This window comes from Eurytemora carolleeae, unplaced genomic scaffold (genome assembly GCF_000591075.1).
Source record: "Eurytemora carolleeae unplaced genomic scaffold, Eaff_2.0 scaffold1692, whole genome shotgun sequence".
NCBI classification, from domain to species: Eukaryota; Metazoa; Arthropoda; class Copepoda; order Calanoida; family Temoridae; genus Eurytemora; species Eurytemora carolleeae.
The window spans coordinates 36,256-51,606 of record NW_019397576.1 but is presented as its reverse complement, the minus strand read 5'-3'; the positions used below and the strand labels follow the sequence as shown (position 1 = coordinate 51,606).

General features: G+C 31.8%; 1 protein-coding gene across 2 annotated transcripts; it reads left to right on the top strand.

Moving 5' to 3' along the window:
• The first annotated feature begins 1,941 nt into the window (after window positions 1–1,941).
• LOC111714996 (uncharacterized) lies at window positions 1,942–9,455 on the top strand. Of its 2 annotated transcripts, none has more exons than XM_023490226.1 (9): window positions 1,942–2,051; window positions 3,758–3,855; window positions 4,588–4,733; window positions 6,523–6,606; window positions 6,726–6,822; window positions 7,433–7,486; window positions 8,190–8,230; window positions 8,727–8,878; window positions 9,228–9,455. In XM_023490226.1, the coding sequence occupies exons 2-9, from the start codon at window positions 3,776–3,778 to the stop codon at window positions 9,279–9,281; spliced, it is 708 nt and encodes a 235-aa protein (XP_023345994.1). In that variant the 5' UTR covers window positions 1,942–2,051; window positions 3,758–3,775; the 3' UTR covers window positions 9,282–9,455. The 2 variants fall into 2 exon arrangements, with proteins under 2 accessions (XP_023345994.1, XP_023345993.1); XM_023490225.1 differs by having other exon boundaries at window positions 1,943–2,051; window positions 8,187–8,230; window positions 9,228–9,451.
• The last annotated feature ends 5,896 nt before the right edge of the window (window positions 9,456–15,351 follow it).

Genomic DNA, 15,351 nt, shown 5'->3' with positions numbered 1-15,351 from the left:
AAGCCTACAATATTCAAGAAAATAAGCTCATATGATTTTTGTATAAAAATGAGACATGACAAATAGAGAAAAAAATAAAATCCTTCTTCTTAATAACATCTTGTTTATTATCAAATTCTTTACTTCTGAAATCTACATTGTACAATTAACTCTTAGGAATATATGTTTCTGACTTTTAGAATGAAAAGCAATTCTGAACTAATAATAAATCTAAATTAGGTTAGACTTAATTTTTATGTTATTGAAGAACTTAAAACTGTCAAAATATTTATTTTACATAAATGAACTTAACGTGAAACAAGTGATTTTTAAATAGAAATAATCTATTGGTTTTGTAGGAGCATATAAAAATTGGGTGTTCTGTCTTCCAGATAACTTGTTCTATCCATGCTCTTTTCGTTTGTTATGAAAAATTTCTGAACCCGAAACATCGTTGTTTACACAATTTTTGGCACTACAATATCTCATTGTTGAAAAATATTAAAATTAACTGTCCACACAATACCGTACAAATAGATGTACTTAGGATTAAACCCACTGAGCCCAACACTTAAGACAGGGTATCGTTCTGAAAACTAGTTCTAAAACCCGGGTTTCACGAATGGGGTTAGGCAGTTTTAAGAATATTAATATTTTTGTTATGAAATATTATTTTATTCAGTTTGTTTATATTCTCAATTTTTTTTGATTCTCTTAAATCAAAATCTACACAAATGTTAAGACCCCAAGAAGGAAACTCGGGAGTTTTGTTCAACGATACTCTTTTAAATTTCGGGCCCTCTGTACTCTATGATACCAACTCAGTCATAAGGAAACATTTTTCGACAAAATTCACTGTACAGTATAAACCTAGCCAGGCAAAATTAGGAGAGTTATGCCCGCCCCCTGGTTACGCTTAATGTTTTATGTAAGTTGATATTATGCATTAACCTTTAGTAAACAATATGCTTTAAAGGGACTCTAAGGAATACATTTAGTATTGATCCATATTTATCTATATCTATATCTATATGGACATATTTATATCCATCTCTATATCTGTAACTGTCTTTAATATCAGTCTCTGTATATCTGTATATCTGTATATATATCTGTATATCTGTATATCTGTATATCTGTATATCTGTATATCTGTATATCTGTATATCTGTATCTGTATATGTATCTGTATCTGTATCTGTATCTGTATCTGTATCTGTATCAGTATCTGAATCTGAATCTGAATCTGAATCTGAATCTGTATCTGTATCTGTATCTGTATCTGTATCTGTAATTGTATCTGTATCTGTATCTGTATCTGTATCTGTATCTGTATCTGTATCTGTATCTGTATCTGTATCTGTATATGAATCTGAATCTGAATTTGAATCTGTATCTGTATCTGTATCTGAATCTGAATCTGTATCTGTATCTGTATCTGTATCTGTATCTGTATCTGAATCTGAATCTGAATCTGAATCGGAATCGGAATCGGAATCGGTATCGGAATCTGAATCTGAATCTGAATCCGTATCTGTATCTGAATCTGAATCTGAATCTGAATCTGAATCTGTATCTGTATCTGTATCTGTATCTGTATCTGTATCTGTATCTGTATCTGTATCTGTATCTGTATCTGTATCTGTATCTGTATCTGTATCTGTATCTGTATCTGTATCTGTATCTGTATCTGTATCTGTATCTGTATCTGAATCTGAACCTTAATCTGAATCTGTATCTGTATCTGTATCTGTATCTGTATCTGTATCTGTATATGAATCTGATATCTGTATCTGTATCTGTATCTGTATCTGTATCTGTATCTGTATCTGTATCTGTATCTGTATCTGTATCTGTATCTGTATCTGTTCTACTGCGTACAGATTTAAACTCTTCTAGTTCTGAGAAGAGTAGAAAGAAAGTGAGAAAGTGAGAAGAATATGATTCATATTATATGCAGTGTGAACTAAGTACTAACATTACTCTCAAGTGAAATATGACTCAGATTTAATAAATGTGACGTGATACTTCATTTCAGAAATTGTGACAAATCTGAGTGAGATGTAGGCAAGGTATGTTTTCTTACATCTTGCAGAAGAATGAATATTTTAAAATGTTTTCAGATGAGTGCCATAATTTTTAGCTGTTTTTCTTGGATTTTTTTAAAAATAAAAATTGATAATTTGCCAAAGCATTTTATATTAATGGTCTAGTATATGTTGATTTTTTGACCCGATTAAGGAAATACCTAATTAAATAGATTTAAGGAGAACTATTAGAGATCATCCCCCCTAAATAAATGCTCTCGTACTATTTGGTCACCCTTCTTCTTTCCTTGTTTTCATATATACCTTTGCGTTTAATGAAAAGAGAAGTAATAATAATACAGTATGTGTCATTCCATTCTGTTAAACTTTTCCATTTTTGTTTTCAACATAAGACCAAAGAAATAATTGACTTAGCTTCTAAAAATTGTTACTTAAACTTTAACAAAAAAAGAAAATTGATAAAACAAAATATCATAATAAGCATTTTAAATAAAAAGGCGAAGAAATAACAATTTGCAGCTTTATACAATACATTAAAATACAATATACAATACAATACAATACAATACAATACAATACAATACAATACAATACAATACAATACAATACAATATGATATAATACAACACAATACAATATAAAATGTCTAAAACAACATACTTGAAGTTTGTGTAAGCATTGTTTAAGCTTAAGTTTAGGTATTTTATTTAAACTTGATAAGAATTCATCAATTGTAGAGTACACGTAATAGTGATAACATGTTTCAATTAAACACAATATTTAATCAACTAAAAACGGTGAATTCGACGAAATTAAATAAAGTGTAGTTCTTTGGATTTTCCTGAATAAAGACAGTTTACTAAAGGCCAAAAAGCTCAGAGGCCTCTGATAACCTTAAACAATCAATACAATTTTCAATAATAAACAAAATGTCTGAAATTTTTGGCTTTTAGGTTAAATTTTGGCATCGCTATGGCTTATAGTAAGCTTAAGAAAAAAGTCGTAAATCACAATCTACCAAAGTGAAAATTTGGCATATAATGTAATTAAAGCAAATACGGGGAGAACACAAATTTAAAATATTTAAAACTTCTCAACTTTGTGCAATTCTTCGAAAATCCGGAATAAAAAAAACCTGGATTAAAAACGATGTTTTACTCTAGTTTAGATGTAACGTTTGCATTAAAAGTGCATGTATACACGGCACAACGGCTGTGTTTTATAATTATTGGACTATTCAAATACACAACTTTAATCTAACAGTCGTCTTTATATTCCACAGTTTTATAGATCCCTCTTCTCTGTAGTTTCATTCTTGGCCGGTGGGTAACCCTGATATTCTGGACCCAAGAAAATCTGTTATTATCATTATTATCATTGTTGTTATTATTTTCATCATTGTTATTATTAAGAAAATTGTTCAAATTACCATTGAGAATCAGGTATGCCACTCTTGAAACGGAGGGTCACGTAAGACTAAGTTCCTTTAAACCTGTCTATATACAATACAGAATTGCCCATAAAGGATGAGACTTCAGAGACGACTGAATGGGTTTTATCGAGTCATTTTTGTTAAAGTTTTAAACTTGTTGCTTTCTTTTCCAAATTAAGCAGTGCGCCAAAAAGAACAAAGACCAAATCAAACACTCAGATCGATTGAATTAATAATTTTTAGGTCGTCATAAATGTCGCATACTTTATGAATAACACTATATCTTACTAAACATCAGGTGTTCTACAAAATAAGTATGTGGGTGCTGGGGAGGCTAGGAGAGTGGGTCAGCTTCTTAACCTGGAACCTTCTACTTGCTCTTTTATATTTATTCAGGCAGGGGCAGGCTATAATTAGACTAAAGTTTAAATCAGAACTGCGGAGACATCGAAAAAATTTATAAAATTTCGTCTTGCAATTTTCAATGAGTTTTATACTATTATACCTCAGTAATTGTAAAAACGAATAAATAGCCATGCAAAATTCGGAAATAGAGCTCAATATAATTATTTCAATTAAAACATTAATATTTACAGCATTCCATATTCAGTAGGTTAAGACGACATTTCATAAATTCTTTCGATGATTCCGAAGATCTGGGTTAAACCAAATAGATTATCAAGTACAATAGGTGGCAACAGAGAAATAAACAAATTATACACGACGTCACAAGTGTCAAATTTAACAAAGAAAAATGAAATTTTGTCACATTTTTCCAAGATTAAATAAAAAAGTGTAAAAATAAAAAACAAAGAACACACAAAATTGCATTTAGTTTATTGTAAGATTAGCACTTCATTCTAAAATTATCACTATTATTATAATTTTGTCGGACACAAAAACTGAGTTGGCACTTGTGACGTCAGAATGCAGCTGTACTGAGAGTGTACACATTCTACGTTGCCATCTACATGTACTAGAATCTAATTGGGTTAAACTCGGTTAAACACTCTACTCAGTACCTTTACTAAAAGGCTACATTTTTATCCTTAAAAATGTAAATTACCTCTCTCCCCCTGTTCCCAAACCGGTTGTTGTATATATAAGAAAATGCCCCTGTTCTGGCAGGAAATGCATATTTTTGGTTTCTTTTCAACAGTTCTTCTCTCACTGTGTTCAAGTATATCAGTTTCTCACATCAGCTTCTAACTACGCGCAATCTTCAACAGCTGTGCGCGCGCACAAGATCGTGAGAAAAAAGAAAAACTTTTCAGGCAAAACAACAAAATAAAAAAATAAATAAGTGATCCTCCTTTTAAAGTGACTTGCGCATTTATACTGCAGAAATAAATATATAAATTATCAGAATAAAACACTTTTAAACCTAGAAAAACGTAAATATCTTCCACACTCTTGATCTTAGCATGGATCGAGGGTCACTTGAAATAAATCTTATACAGTCACTTAAATCTATCATAATTTAGTTACAACAACATCAACCAGACACAAATACATTTTTTTCTTGTGTAATAATGATTTATTAAGGGTATATGATGATTTATTTTTGGAATCGATCAGAACTACTTTATTTTGATCTAATGTATTTTTAATTTATTTTGAAAAATGCTAAATTATCTCTTTCTTTAGGGAAAGGGGGGGGGGGTGTATGTTTTATGATAAAAAAATCATAAGTTTATCTTTTTCTCGTATTTAATAGTTTATTATTGACAATTAATTGATAAGCAACAAATCTTGTTAATTTAAAAATGTTTAATTATGTAAACTAAACGAGTATATGTAAATTAGAACCCTGCTCTGTTGTAAATGTATAATTTACTGATTATCTAGTATAAGTAGATTAACTGTTATGCCCGTGATACAGGGTGATTAAAAAACAGCAAGAGAATTTTTTTGTAAAATTTTTGAATTATCATTGAGAAATAACTTTTAACATTATTCAATCTATACGTTAGGCAAACTATGTGTGTATTCGTATATATGCAAAGTAACTCACAGTGCTTTTTATTTATGAAATAGAAAAGCTAAAAAAAACTTTTCTTGGAAAAATTTGAGGGTTTTAAAGTGGTTTATAGTTTAATGAGTTAGTAGCCTTGAAATTAATTTATTCTGTTATACGTGTATTCAGTTTAGAGAAATCCTTTCTTCTATTGTCCAGGGTATATTCCTTACAATAAACTCATAGGGCTGGGCATTACTCTCAATTTAAAAAATATATTCTTTATCGTTTTGTTTTTATAACAACATCATATACACTTGAGTATTGTCTTAATGTCGTCTTCTTATTCGTAGTTTTCTGGTAATCACTGTATGTACAATAGTGATTCTCTTCTAAAGAAAGTAGTGACCATGAGCAATTTCTTAGTTGTAGGTATTAAAATTTTTCCATTTATTTAAGAATTCATTAATCGATAAATTCTTAAATTTTTCATAAATTCTCGGCAATAAAACTGTTCAAATTTCTGTAAGTCCTACAGTGATAACCAGAAAACTGTGGAATAGGAAGACGACATTAAAACAAAACTGAACCGCATTTGATGTTACCAGCAAATAGTTTTAATAGTAAGTTATTTAATTACTTGTTAAGTGAAATGGGGCTGTTTACACTGCACAATTGCTGTTCCTAATGTTCATTGCATTGTTTAATGTAAGTACTTCAGTCTAAAAGTCTACTTCGTATTCCAGAGTTTTATGGTTATCACTGTATAAGCAAGCATTCATTTAACCATTAAATGTATAAGCTTTCCAAATTTTCATTTATTATAAATGAATCGCATTGAAATGTTAATAATATATACAAAATAATCTATGAAATTTTAAGATCATAAAACTGAAGCTTTTTTATATTATTAGATTCAGTCTAAAATCATAAATCAAATGACCCCCGGCCCCCCTCCCCTTGACTCATTAAGATGCCATGTTGTTGGAATCCGTGTTTTATATACTCTTATCTTGCAAATTTACGCTCTTAAGATTAGACTATATAGGATAACATTTTACGCAGAACTTCATACAAATATTATGAAAATTGTTCGTTTTTGGAAGACGACAAGAGAAGTCACAGATCTAAACGGGATTTGAGAAAAGACGACAATTCTGGATATTCACAAAGTTTTCTCACAAAATCAGGAATCGTCATTTATTAAAAGAATTTATTTTCTTTAAAAAGAGTTATCATGTTCAAAAGTTTGATAAGAAAATAGCTCGACCAGCGTAATATTTCATGTCCTCTAAAAACGACGATTAAGGTCTCCCGAAAGATCTTGGAAAGGATCTCTCTAAACCTTTTGATCGAAAGGTGTCTACAACTCTTCTCAATATCAAACATCAAGATAACTATGCAAGGTAGAGGAGAAGATCCTTTTTATATTCAAGGGAGTGTTCGCAGTTTTTCAAAAGAACGGCTTTAACACTATTTCGGAGTTGAGAATTGATGTACGTACAATGATGTAAGTTTTTGATATTTAAAAAGCTGATAAACGATGAGAAACTGTTAATTTTAATGGAAAACATACTAAATAATAAATAAATAAATAATAATAAACCTAAATAAAATAATGGTAAATGTATATGTACATATTTATATGCACTTAAAATTAACTGTCGTCATCACTGTATTGAAATAAGTTCCAACCACTGCAAACCCTTTTTTCTCTAATTATTAGCAGAACAAACATACACCCTTAGATACAAGGTTACCCACAAAGGATAAGACTGTAAATACGACCCAAAACTCTAAAAAAAATAAGACGATTTTGTTTTGATGGTTTACGAAATTATTTACCGCCGAAAGAAACCAGTTTTAGCCTACAAGGAACCCTTAATACAACAAAACGGACTAAACAAACTCAGTTCAATCGTCTCTGAAGTCTCATTCTTTGTGGGTTACTCTATACATACTAAACTCAAACACAATATTCATATTAGTAATTTTTACAACGTAATCATAATTTAGAAATCGGGATTTTTGGACAGGAAACCCATTGAGGAGTATTGAAGGAAGTTCAGGGTAAGTTTATGCATTGGGGAATAGCAAGACGACATTTTATCAGTTTAATGTTTATTTGATGCAGTTTTAAAGTAAAAAGTTTACCAGTAGCTTCATAATAACGTAAATGTAACGTAAAATGGGTCAATGGACACTGGGAAATTGACATGCTTTATGTTTACTAGACTATATTAAAATAATTCTTTGGAGGGTCTAATAGTTACCTTTCTATTCCACAGTTTTATGGGGGTTACTGTATAAAAACAGTAACAATCAAATTATGTATATAAATTTGGGCGTATATAATTTACTTTACGAGTTGCATATTAAGTTTTGTCCATACATTTAGCATTGTTTGCTTATGTTAGACAAATCTTGGCCAATTTCTCACTGGTCTCAGTCGGACCTTTATGGATTTATCAAGACTTGGTTCAACTGCTGCTGGTTAGACTTTGTTGCCAAATTATAAACAGTTCAGAATCAAGACCGAGTCGTTAGAACATCTGACAAGTTTGTTTCCTTAAACCAATCATATGAAGTTTTCTTCATTCATTAGTTTCTATTCTCTAGTAAAAAATAATCTTTCTGTCATACAAAGCTGCAATTGTTCATCTTTTTACGCTTAAAAAGTATACCGTTGTTTTTTCTATAGCATTTAATAGTTTTAACCGATAAGGTTGATTGAACATCCGTTGACCATCTCTTTAATAGAATAATTTAGAAGACGAGGATCAGATAGTGATACGAGTGTATATTCCTGTAAAGGTATTTCTATAATTAATGTACAGGGTTATTCACTAAGAATGAGACTTTATAAACGACCTTGCACACCATAGTCTCAGTAGAAGTAAATATTTCCATTTACTTATAGCGCCGATTGAAGGATTTTTACTCTGATAGAATAATGAGATAGATAGATAGACATAATGCGTCCATTATACTGTAATTGTACATAGGAGAAAGGATTACCAATGAAATATGTGATTTTAATGACAACCTGAAATTATTTGAACTCTAATCAAGATAGATATAAATACCAGCCAGTGTTTAAATATTGTACTTTTAATGAATCTTTTAAATATAACCAATCATGGTGCGGAACTACATTTCTTATATTTTTGATATTTAATATTTAACAAAAATAAGATTGGGTAACATTCATGTATATGTATTATTAAATAGCGTATCTATTCATGACTTTTACTACATACTATAACTAATAACTATATATGGCCATTTTCTGACATGTGTTTTGTTTAAGATTCAATGGGGAACTCAATGGATTCCGAAAGACTGTTTTACAGTAAACCTGATCACAACAGTACACCTGTACATAAAACCGGTTCTACTGATTCCAACCAGAGAACCAGCTCTAACTACCGTTCCTCCGACTCTACAGATTCCTTCATTATGGTAAGTCTACTAATATTGTAACAAAAAATCTACGAACTGTATTTTCACTGGACCAAATTGACAGCCATGGTTTAAAGTTGTTGCACTCATACCAAACATCATTTTTTTGCTTACACTTATATATAGGATGTTAAAAAAAGTTTTTAAAATCTGCACTATGGTGTTAACATGAAATTTTTACATTTGGAAAATATCCTGTCTTTTTTACTATATTTATTACTGTATAGTGTATATAAATGATTAAATTGCAAAGAACAAAATTCAGTTAATCTTTGATCCCAAAGTTCATGATTGCTTTAAGATGCATATGCTCAGGGTGCTCCACAAGTGTCTTGATTCTTGCATGTAGGTTGGATTGATGTCTGTCTGGTTTACTCCTCCATCTCTTCAGCCAAGAATCTAATGCAAGGAAAGTTATTTCAGAGGTGTACGCATCTTTGGTACTGCAGTGTACTGTCACTGGGCGGTAATGTAAATGTAATGTCGGTAATGTCGAAGCCTGACACGGGATTCATCATTCACATAAATGATCAATGAAATATTCTGGTCATAGGAAACTATTATGTGAATTATGAAAATCATCAAAATTCAATGCTTTTAACCTCCTCGGATACTAAACGAACACTGATGCATCTATTCTTCTTTACAAATTCCGCCCAGAGAGAACTGGTTTCAATATGTACGCAGAGTATACGCAACTGTAATAAACTTTCCTTGCATTACATTTTTGTGTTCAGCAAATTTTGGATAATTTACAATTTAAATTTCTACAAATAGTTCAATATAGCAAAGAAATATATTTACTTTCCAAAGTATAATCAAAGTAAATCCAATTATTATTGCTGGTTCTTAACAGGGCATCAAGGTTTTTAATCTGTGCAAAATATATTTTGTATAAAGTATTCAAGTTAAGGTTTTCTTGAAAGGCAAGCATGTTTTACATTACTAAATTCTTTAACAGAACAAATGGAATATGATCAGGTTCAGACTTAAATAATTCCATTGGCAAGGAAATCTAAATTCTTTAATATTCTGCTGGTCCTTTGCCATCTCAAACTTAGCCAATCATCAAAATCATTTCAAACGTCAAAGATCAATGTGCCAAAAAGTGATACTAATTAAAAGATGTTGTTCTTGTGTGAAGAAACCAAATATTTTATTAATGTGAGAGTATCTCATGATTTAGAATTCTCGGGTTCAAGCATTTAAACTTGCAGGCCCTGTTATAGTTAGAGTTGAGCACTACACGATAGAAAAACGACAATATCTTCCACATTATAGATTAGCTAAAGGTTTGAAGAGTATCGTTGTGAATCCGGCATTTTCCTTTATCTGTAGGGGTCGACTAAAATTACAACGAGGTCTGTTAATTTGATATTATTAACAAACCTTAACTTTTAAAGTCCTCCCCCCCCCCCTTCCTCCATACTTGTCTGTTTATTTGTTGCATTTTAGTATGTAACTTGATTCCTTACATTGCTCTTATATACAGTGTATCCCAATGAATTTGTTATAAGAATAATCCACCTAAAAGTTAAAACAGTCGCTTGTTATTAATTGGACAGTCACAAAGGTTGAGAATTTGATGCTGATCCAAACTCTTAAATTCTATTGATAAATCTCTTAAGTCTCCGTCCTTTGGGAGTAACCCTGTGCAATCTTACACATTCTTTATCCATCGAAAATATTTCAATTTTGATATTTTTGGGAACATACTGCGCATGTATTGTATACTGTTTTAGAACAAATTGAAGAAACAAAAAGAAATGAAAACTTTTTATCTAAACTTTGTATTGTGAGTTCTAATATGCATATGTATGCAGTTCTTGTTTTAGGGGCGTATATTGGATTTAATACGGGGTAGGTCTGAGGTGGGGGAAGGGGTGCAAAAAAATGCCCCCCCCCCTCGGTTTTTTTTTTCAGTTTTATGCCCCCATTACGCCCTCCTCTTTTCTTTGCAACATATATTCCAAAATAATTTGTTTCTCAATGACAAACCGAGTCTGTTTTATGCATTTCGTATTCTGCATGAATATTAAACAAATGTTTATATTGTACTCAATTCATCTTTTTTTATTTTTTTATTTGGATAGTTCATGCTTTATTCCTTTTATACCTGATCTTTTCATTTGTTATTCATACTCTACTCTACTCTACTCTACTCTACTCTACTCTACTCTTCTCTACTCTACTCTACTCTACTCTACTCTACTCTACTCTACTCTACTCTACTCTACTCTACTCTACTCTACTCTACTCTACTCTACTCTACTCTACTCTACTCTACTCTATTCTAATCTACTCTACTCTACTCTGCTCTACTCTACTCTTTGAAAACCAAAAGACGCTAAAAGGGTTTATAAAATAATTTGACTTAAATAACTAAGCCTTTAAAATGTTACTTATACGGTTGATTTCATGTCAACTGTACAAAGGATTGCTTTCTCTTGATGAGTAAAAAAGCAAAATAATGATTATTTAATTATTAATATTTTACTCCTACCGTTTAAACACTTGAAATTACTCGATACTTCAGACTAAGCTTATGTGTATATATACCCAAACCCAGGGAGCGTAATACCAGAACATACTAAACAATACTGGAATACATGGATAATGGAAATGATTCGTTGCGAAATTTTCCATCTTAGTCACGGGCAGCCGTAGTACATTTAAATTTCCGAGCCGGGTCAACTTTTCCTGTCCCAGTTCAATAGGACTAGCCGGTGCATCAAGGTTGACGCGGTCAGACTTTAGGTTGAATTTACTTTTACTAAAGGGTCAGAGGTGAGTGTAGTAGTCACTAGAAACCTATAAAATAATTGTTGCCTTCAGTTTTTCTTCCAAATAAAACATATTGTTAAAGATTTTACATTTTTAAATTTTCATGAATAAATAAGTAGAAATTAATAAAAAAAATGAAGGTGACGTCAGGTCTCTGTTTTCTGATTACTAAAGTAGAGGAGTTTCGAAGAAAATTGGCTTGGTATAATTTACAATTTAATAAAACAAAAAATTGCTCTATGCAATTTTGCGGATACAGTGTACTACTACTAGTTTAGCTTACAGTGTACTGGATCGGTCTAGTATATATTTTACTACTCTAGGATATAGTATACTGGTATAGGATATAGTGTACTGGTCTAGGATATAGTGTACTGGTCTAGGATATAGTGTACTGGTCTAGAATACTGTGTACTGGTCTAGAATACCGTGTACTGGTCTAGTATATAGTGTTCTGGTCTAGAATACTGTATACTGGTCTAGAATAAAGTGTACTGGTCTAGGATGTAGTGTACTGGTCTAGAATATAGTGTACTGGTCTAGTATATAGTGTACCGGTGTAGAATACTTTGTACTGGTCTAGAATATAGTGTACTAGTCTAGAATACTGTTTACTGGTCTAGAATACTGTGTACTGGTCTAGGATATAGTGTACTGGTCTAGGATACAGTTTACTGAATCGGTCTAGTATATATTTTACTACTCTAGGATATAGTGTACTGGTTTAGGATATAGTGTACTGGTCTAGAATACTGTGTACTGGTCTAGTATATATTTTACTAGCCTAGGATATAGTGTACTGGTCTAGAATACTGTATACTGGTCTAGAATACTGTATACTGGTCTAGAATACTGTGTACTGGTCTAGTATATATTAGTGTACAGGTCTAGAATATAGTGTACTGGTCTAGAATAAAGTGTACTGGTCTAGAATACTGTTTACTGGTCTAGGATATAGTGTACTGGTCTAGAATACTGTGTACTAGTCTTAAATACTGTGTACTAGTCTAGGATATGGTGTTCTGGACTTGAATACTGTGCACTGGACTAGAATACTGTGTACTGGTCTTGAATACTGTGTACTGGTCTAGAATACTGTGTACTGGTCTAGAATACTGTGTACTGGTCTAGGATATAGTGTACTGGGATTAGTATATATTGTACTGGTCTAGAATACTGTTTACTGGTCTAAAATATTGTGTACTGTTTTTGAATACTGTGTACTGTTCTAGGATATGGTGTACTAGTCTAGAATACTGTGTACTGGTCTAGGATATGGTGTACTGGTCTAGAATACTGTGTACTGGTCTAGGATATGGTGTACTAGTCTAGAATACTGTGTACTGGTCTTGAATACTGTGTACTGGTCTAGAAACTGTGTACTGGTCTAGGATACAGTGTACTGGACTAGAATACTGCTTACTGGTCTAGAATACTGTGTACTGGTCTAGGATATAGTGTACTGGTCTAAAAGTGTATATCTAGTATGTGTATATATTGTGTGTCCTGAGCTACGTGTTGAAGTATGGTTTTAGGATTGAGGAATCCCGGAAGAAAGAGATGATATTAGCACCGTCACAGCTCCAAACAACATTTGCGCTGATATTTTACAATTCTCTCATATCTTCATTTATTTACTGAAAATAATAATCTTCATGCCTACTTTTATTTGAAAACCCGAATATCTGTATCATAAATTTGTTGTATATTCGTGAAAGCAGTATTCATGTTTATTAGGCCACATTATTGACCAGAATATGTTGGGTTACGGGTAAAGAGGAAGCAAAGAGCGCGCGCGATCCCACGCTTCGGCCAAGGACGGGGCGCGCAGATGTGCGACTTTCAAGATACGCGGCAATTGCGCACTGATTTGAATAAACTGAAATTAAATTACAGAACAAGGAAGTAAAGTAATGCTTGAACGATGAAAAGATAAACAATGGTGCGGTGCAGAAAGAATTCTACTTGATGCTTTATTCATGCTTTATTGTATTGCAACGTAAAAGGTAGGATGCAAGCAAGTTAGAATTAATAAATTGCGTAATAATAAAAAAATTTATATTTCGTTATTCACTTAGATGCATGCTTTATGAACCATTGATTTTTTTATGGTGACTTACAACAATTAAAATATGAAAAGTTGCCTTCCAAAGCAAATCATTCTAAATCGGTGGATTGCATAAAAGATAAGTTTTTGAGTAGTAAACAGTTCCAATTTTTAAGAGATAGAATATCATGATCAAAATCTAAATCGGGGGTCCTAATCACAACACTATCTTTTAATCCTTTATGTCTGAGTAACAATCAAAAACAGGCTTGAATTCTTTTAATTTCTTACATTTTCTCTGCACCTGAAATCTGCTATTTTTATCTATAGCAGTCACAATTGAAAATAATCAATTTTCCAAGAGTAAAGAAGTATATCTCATCCATCCTTTATCAGACGAAAGTTTTGAAGGGTAAAGTAAAGTAAGTAAGGGTACCGTTGTAAGTCGGACATGCCGCTCTATAAATGGAGGTTCACTTGAAATCACATTTTCAGCTCTGTAAGAAATGCAACGCCACCAGAAATTTGAAACATAAACACAGATCTTTGTGATGTTTCAGGTCAGACCAAATATTCTGGTGGTTGATTACTATTTTCTGGTCAGACCAAATATTCTGGCGGTTGATTACTATTTTCTGGTCAGGCCAACTATTCTGGTGGTTGATTGCTATTTTCTGGTCAGACCAACTATTCTGGTGGTTGATTACTATTTTCTGGTCAGACCAAATATTCTGGTGGTTGATTACTATTTTCTGGTCAGATCAACTATTCTGGTGGTTGATCACTATTTTCCACATCACTTATCATGTTCTTAGTCTTTATATATATTCAATACATTGCTTGTCTGTATTCGTGTTTTGCTGTTTGTTTGTATCCAATAAACGTCAAAACGGCTGAACCGATTTGGCCCAAATTTTGGTTAAGGCCTAACATGGCCTTAGGGAAGGTTTACGTATGCTCAGAATTACATAAAATTGTCTCAACATTTTCAATTTTCGTAAGATTTTGAAAATCCACTTTAAAAAATTGTAAATCCGTGATTGAAAAGTTGAAATAGAAGATGATAGCCTAGTATACGTACTGGAAACAGAAACTTTTTATTTTTGAAGTATTAAACTTGGCTAGAATTCTGTTCTACGAAGGTTGTCTAAAAATCTTAGTCGCGTAAATACGATTACGATAAAGAAGATCTCTCCATTTTCAACTTTTTACTGTTGTTCCAATCAGATTTATGCGTCTTGTTTTGGGTTTGTTTCAAAGCAATAATATCAAACTGTAGAATTAATTTCATCGGTTCTGTTAACGCTAAGAAAAAGGCAAAAATATTGCCATTATCCGTGCTGTTAGAGTTGTGTTGAAGTAAGTGTTGCCATTCAAACTATGCACAATAATAGCGCAAAACTTGATCAGTATTTGGCTAACAAAATGTGCAAATTTAAAAGTTATAATGTTTACATACCACAATAAAAATCGTAATGGTATGACCAAAAAGTTATTGTCCAGTGTCTCTTGTTATAGATATAAGAAGGATAATACAAATTTTGCGTATCATTGCGCTTAAAATTACCGCATGTATAGCAATAGATGTGCATTTTTTTAAGACTAGTTTTTTGTTAATTAGCATACAAACATATTATTTATT

Excerpts from the sequence above, each read along its gene's own strand:
- LOC111714996 (XM_023490225.1), top strand. The coding sequence starts at position 3,776 with ATGTGGGTGCTGGGGAGGCTAGGAGAGTGGGTCAGCTTCTTAACCTGG. Across the intron at positions 8,231-8,726 it reads GAGTGTATATTCCTGTAAAG|ATTCAATGGGGAACTCAATG; the intron begins GTATTTCTATAA and ends GTTTTGTTTAAG. Across the intron at positions 8,879-9,227 it reads CTACAGATTCCTTCATTATG|GTTGGATTGATGTCTGTCTG; the intron begins GTAAGTCTACTA and ends TCTTGCATGTAG.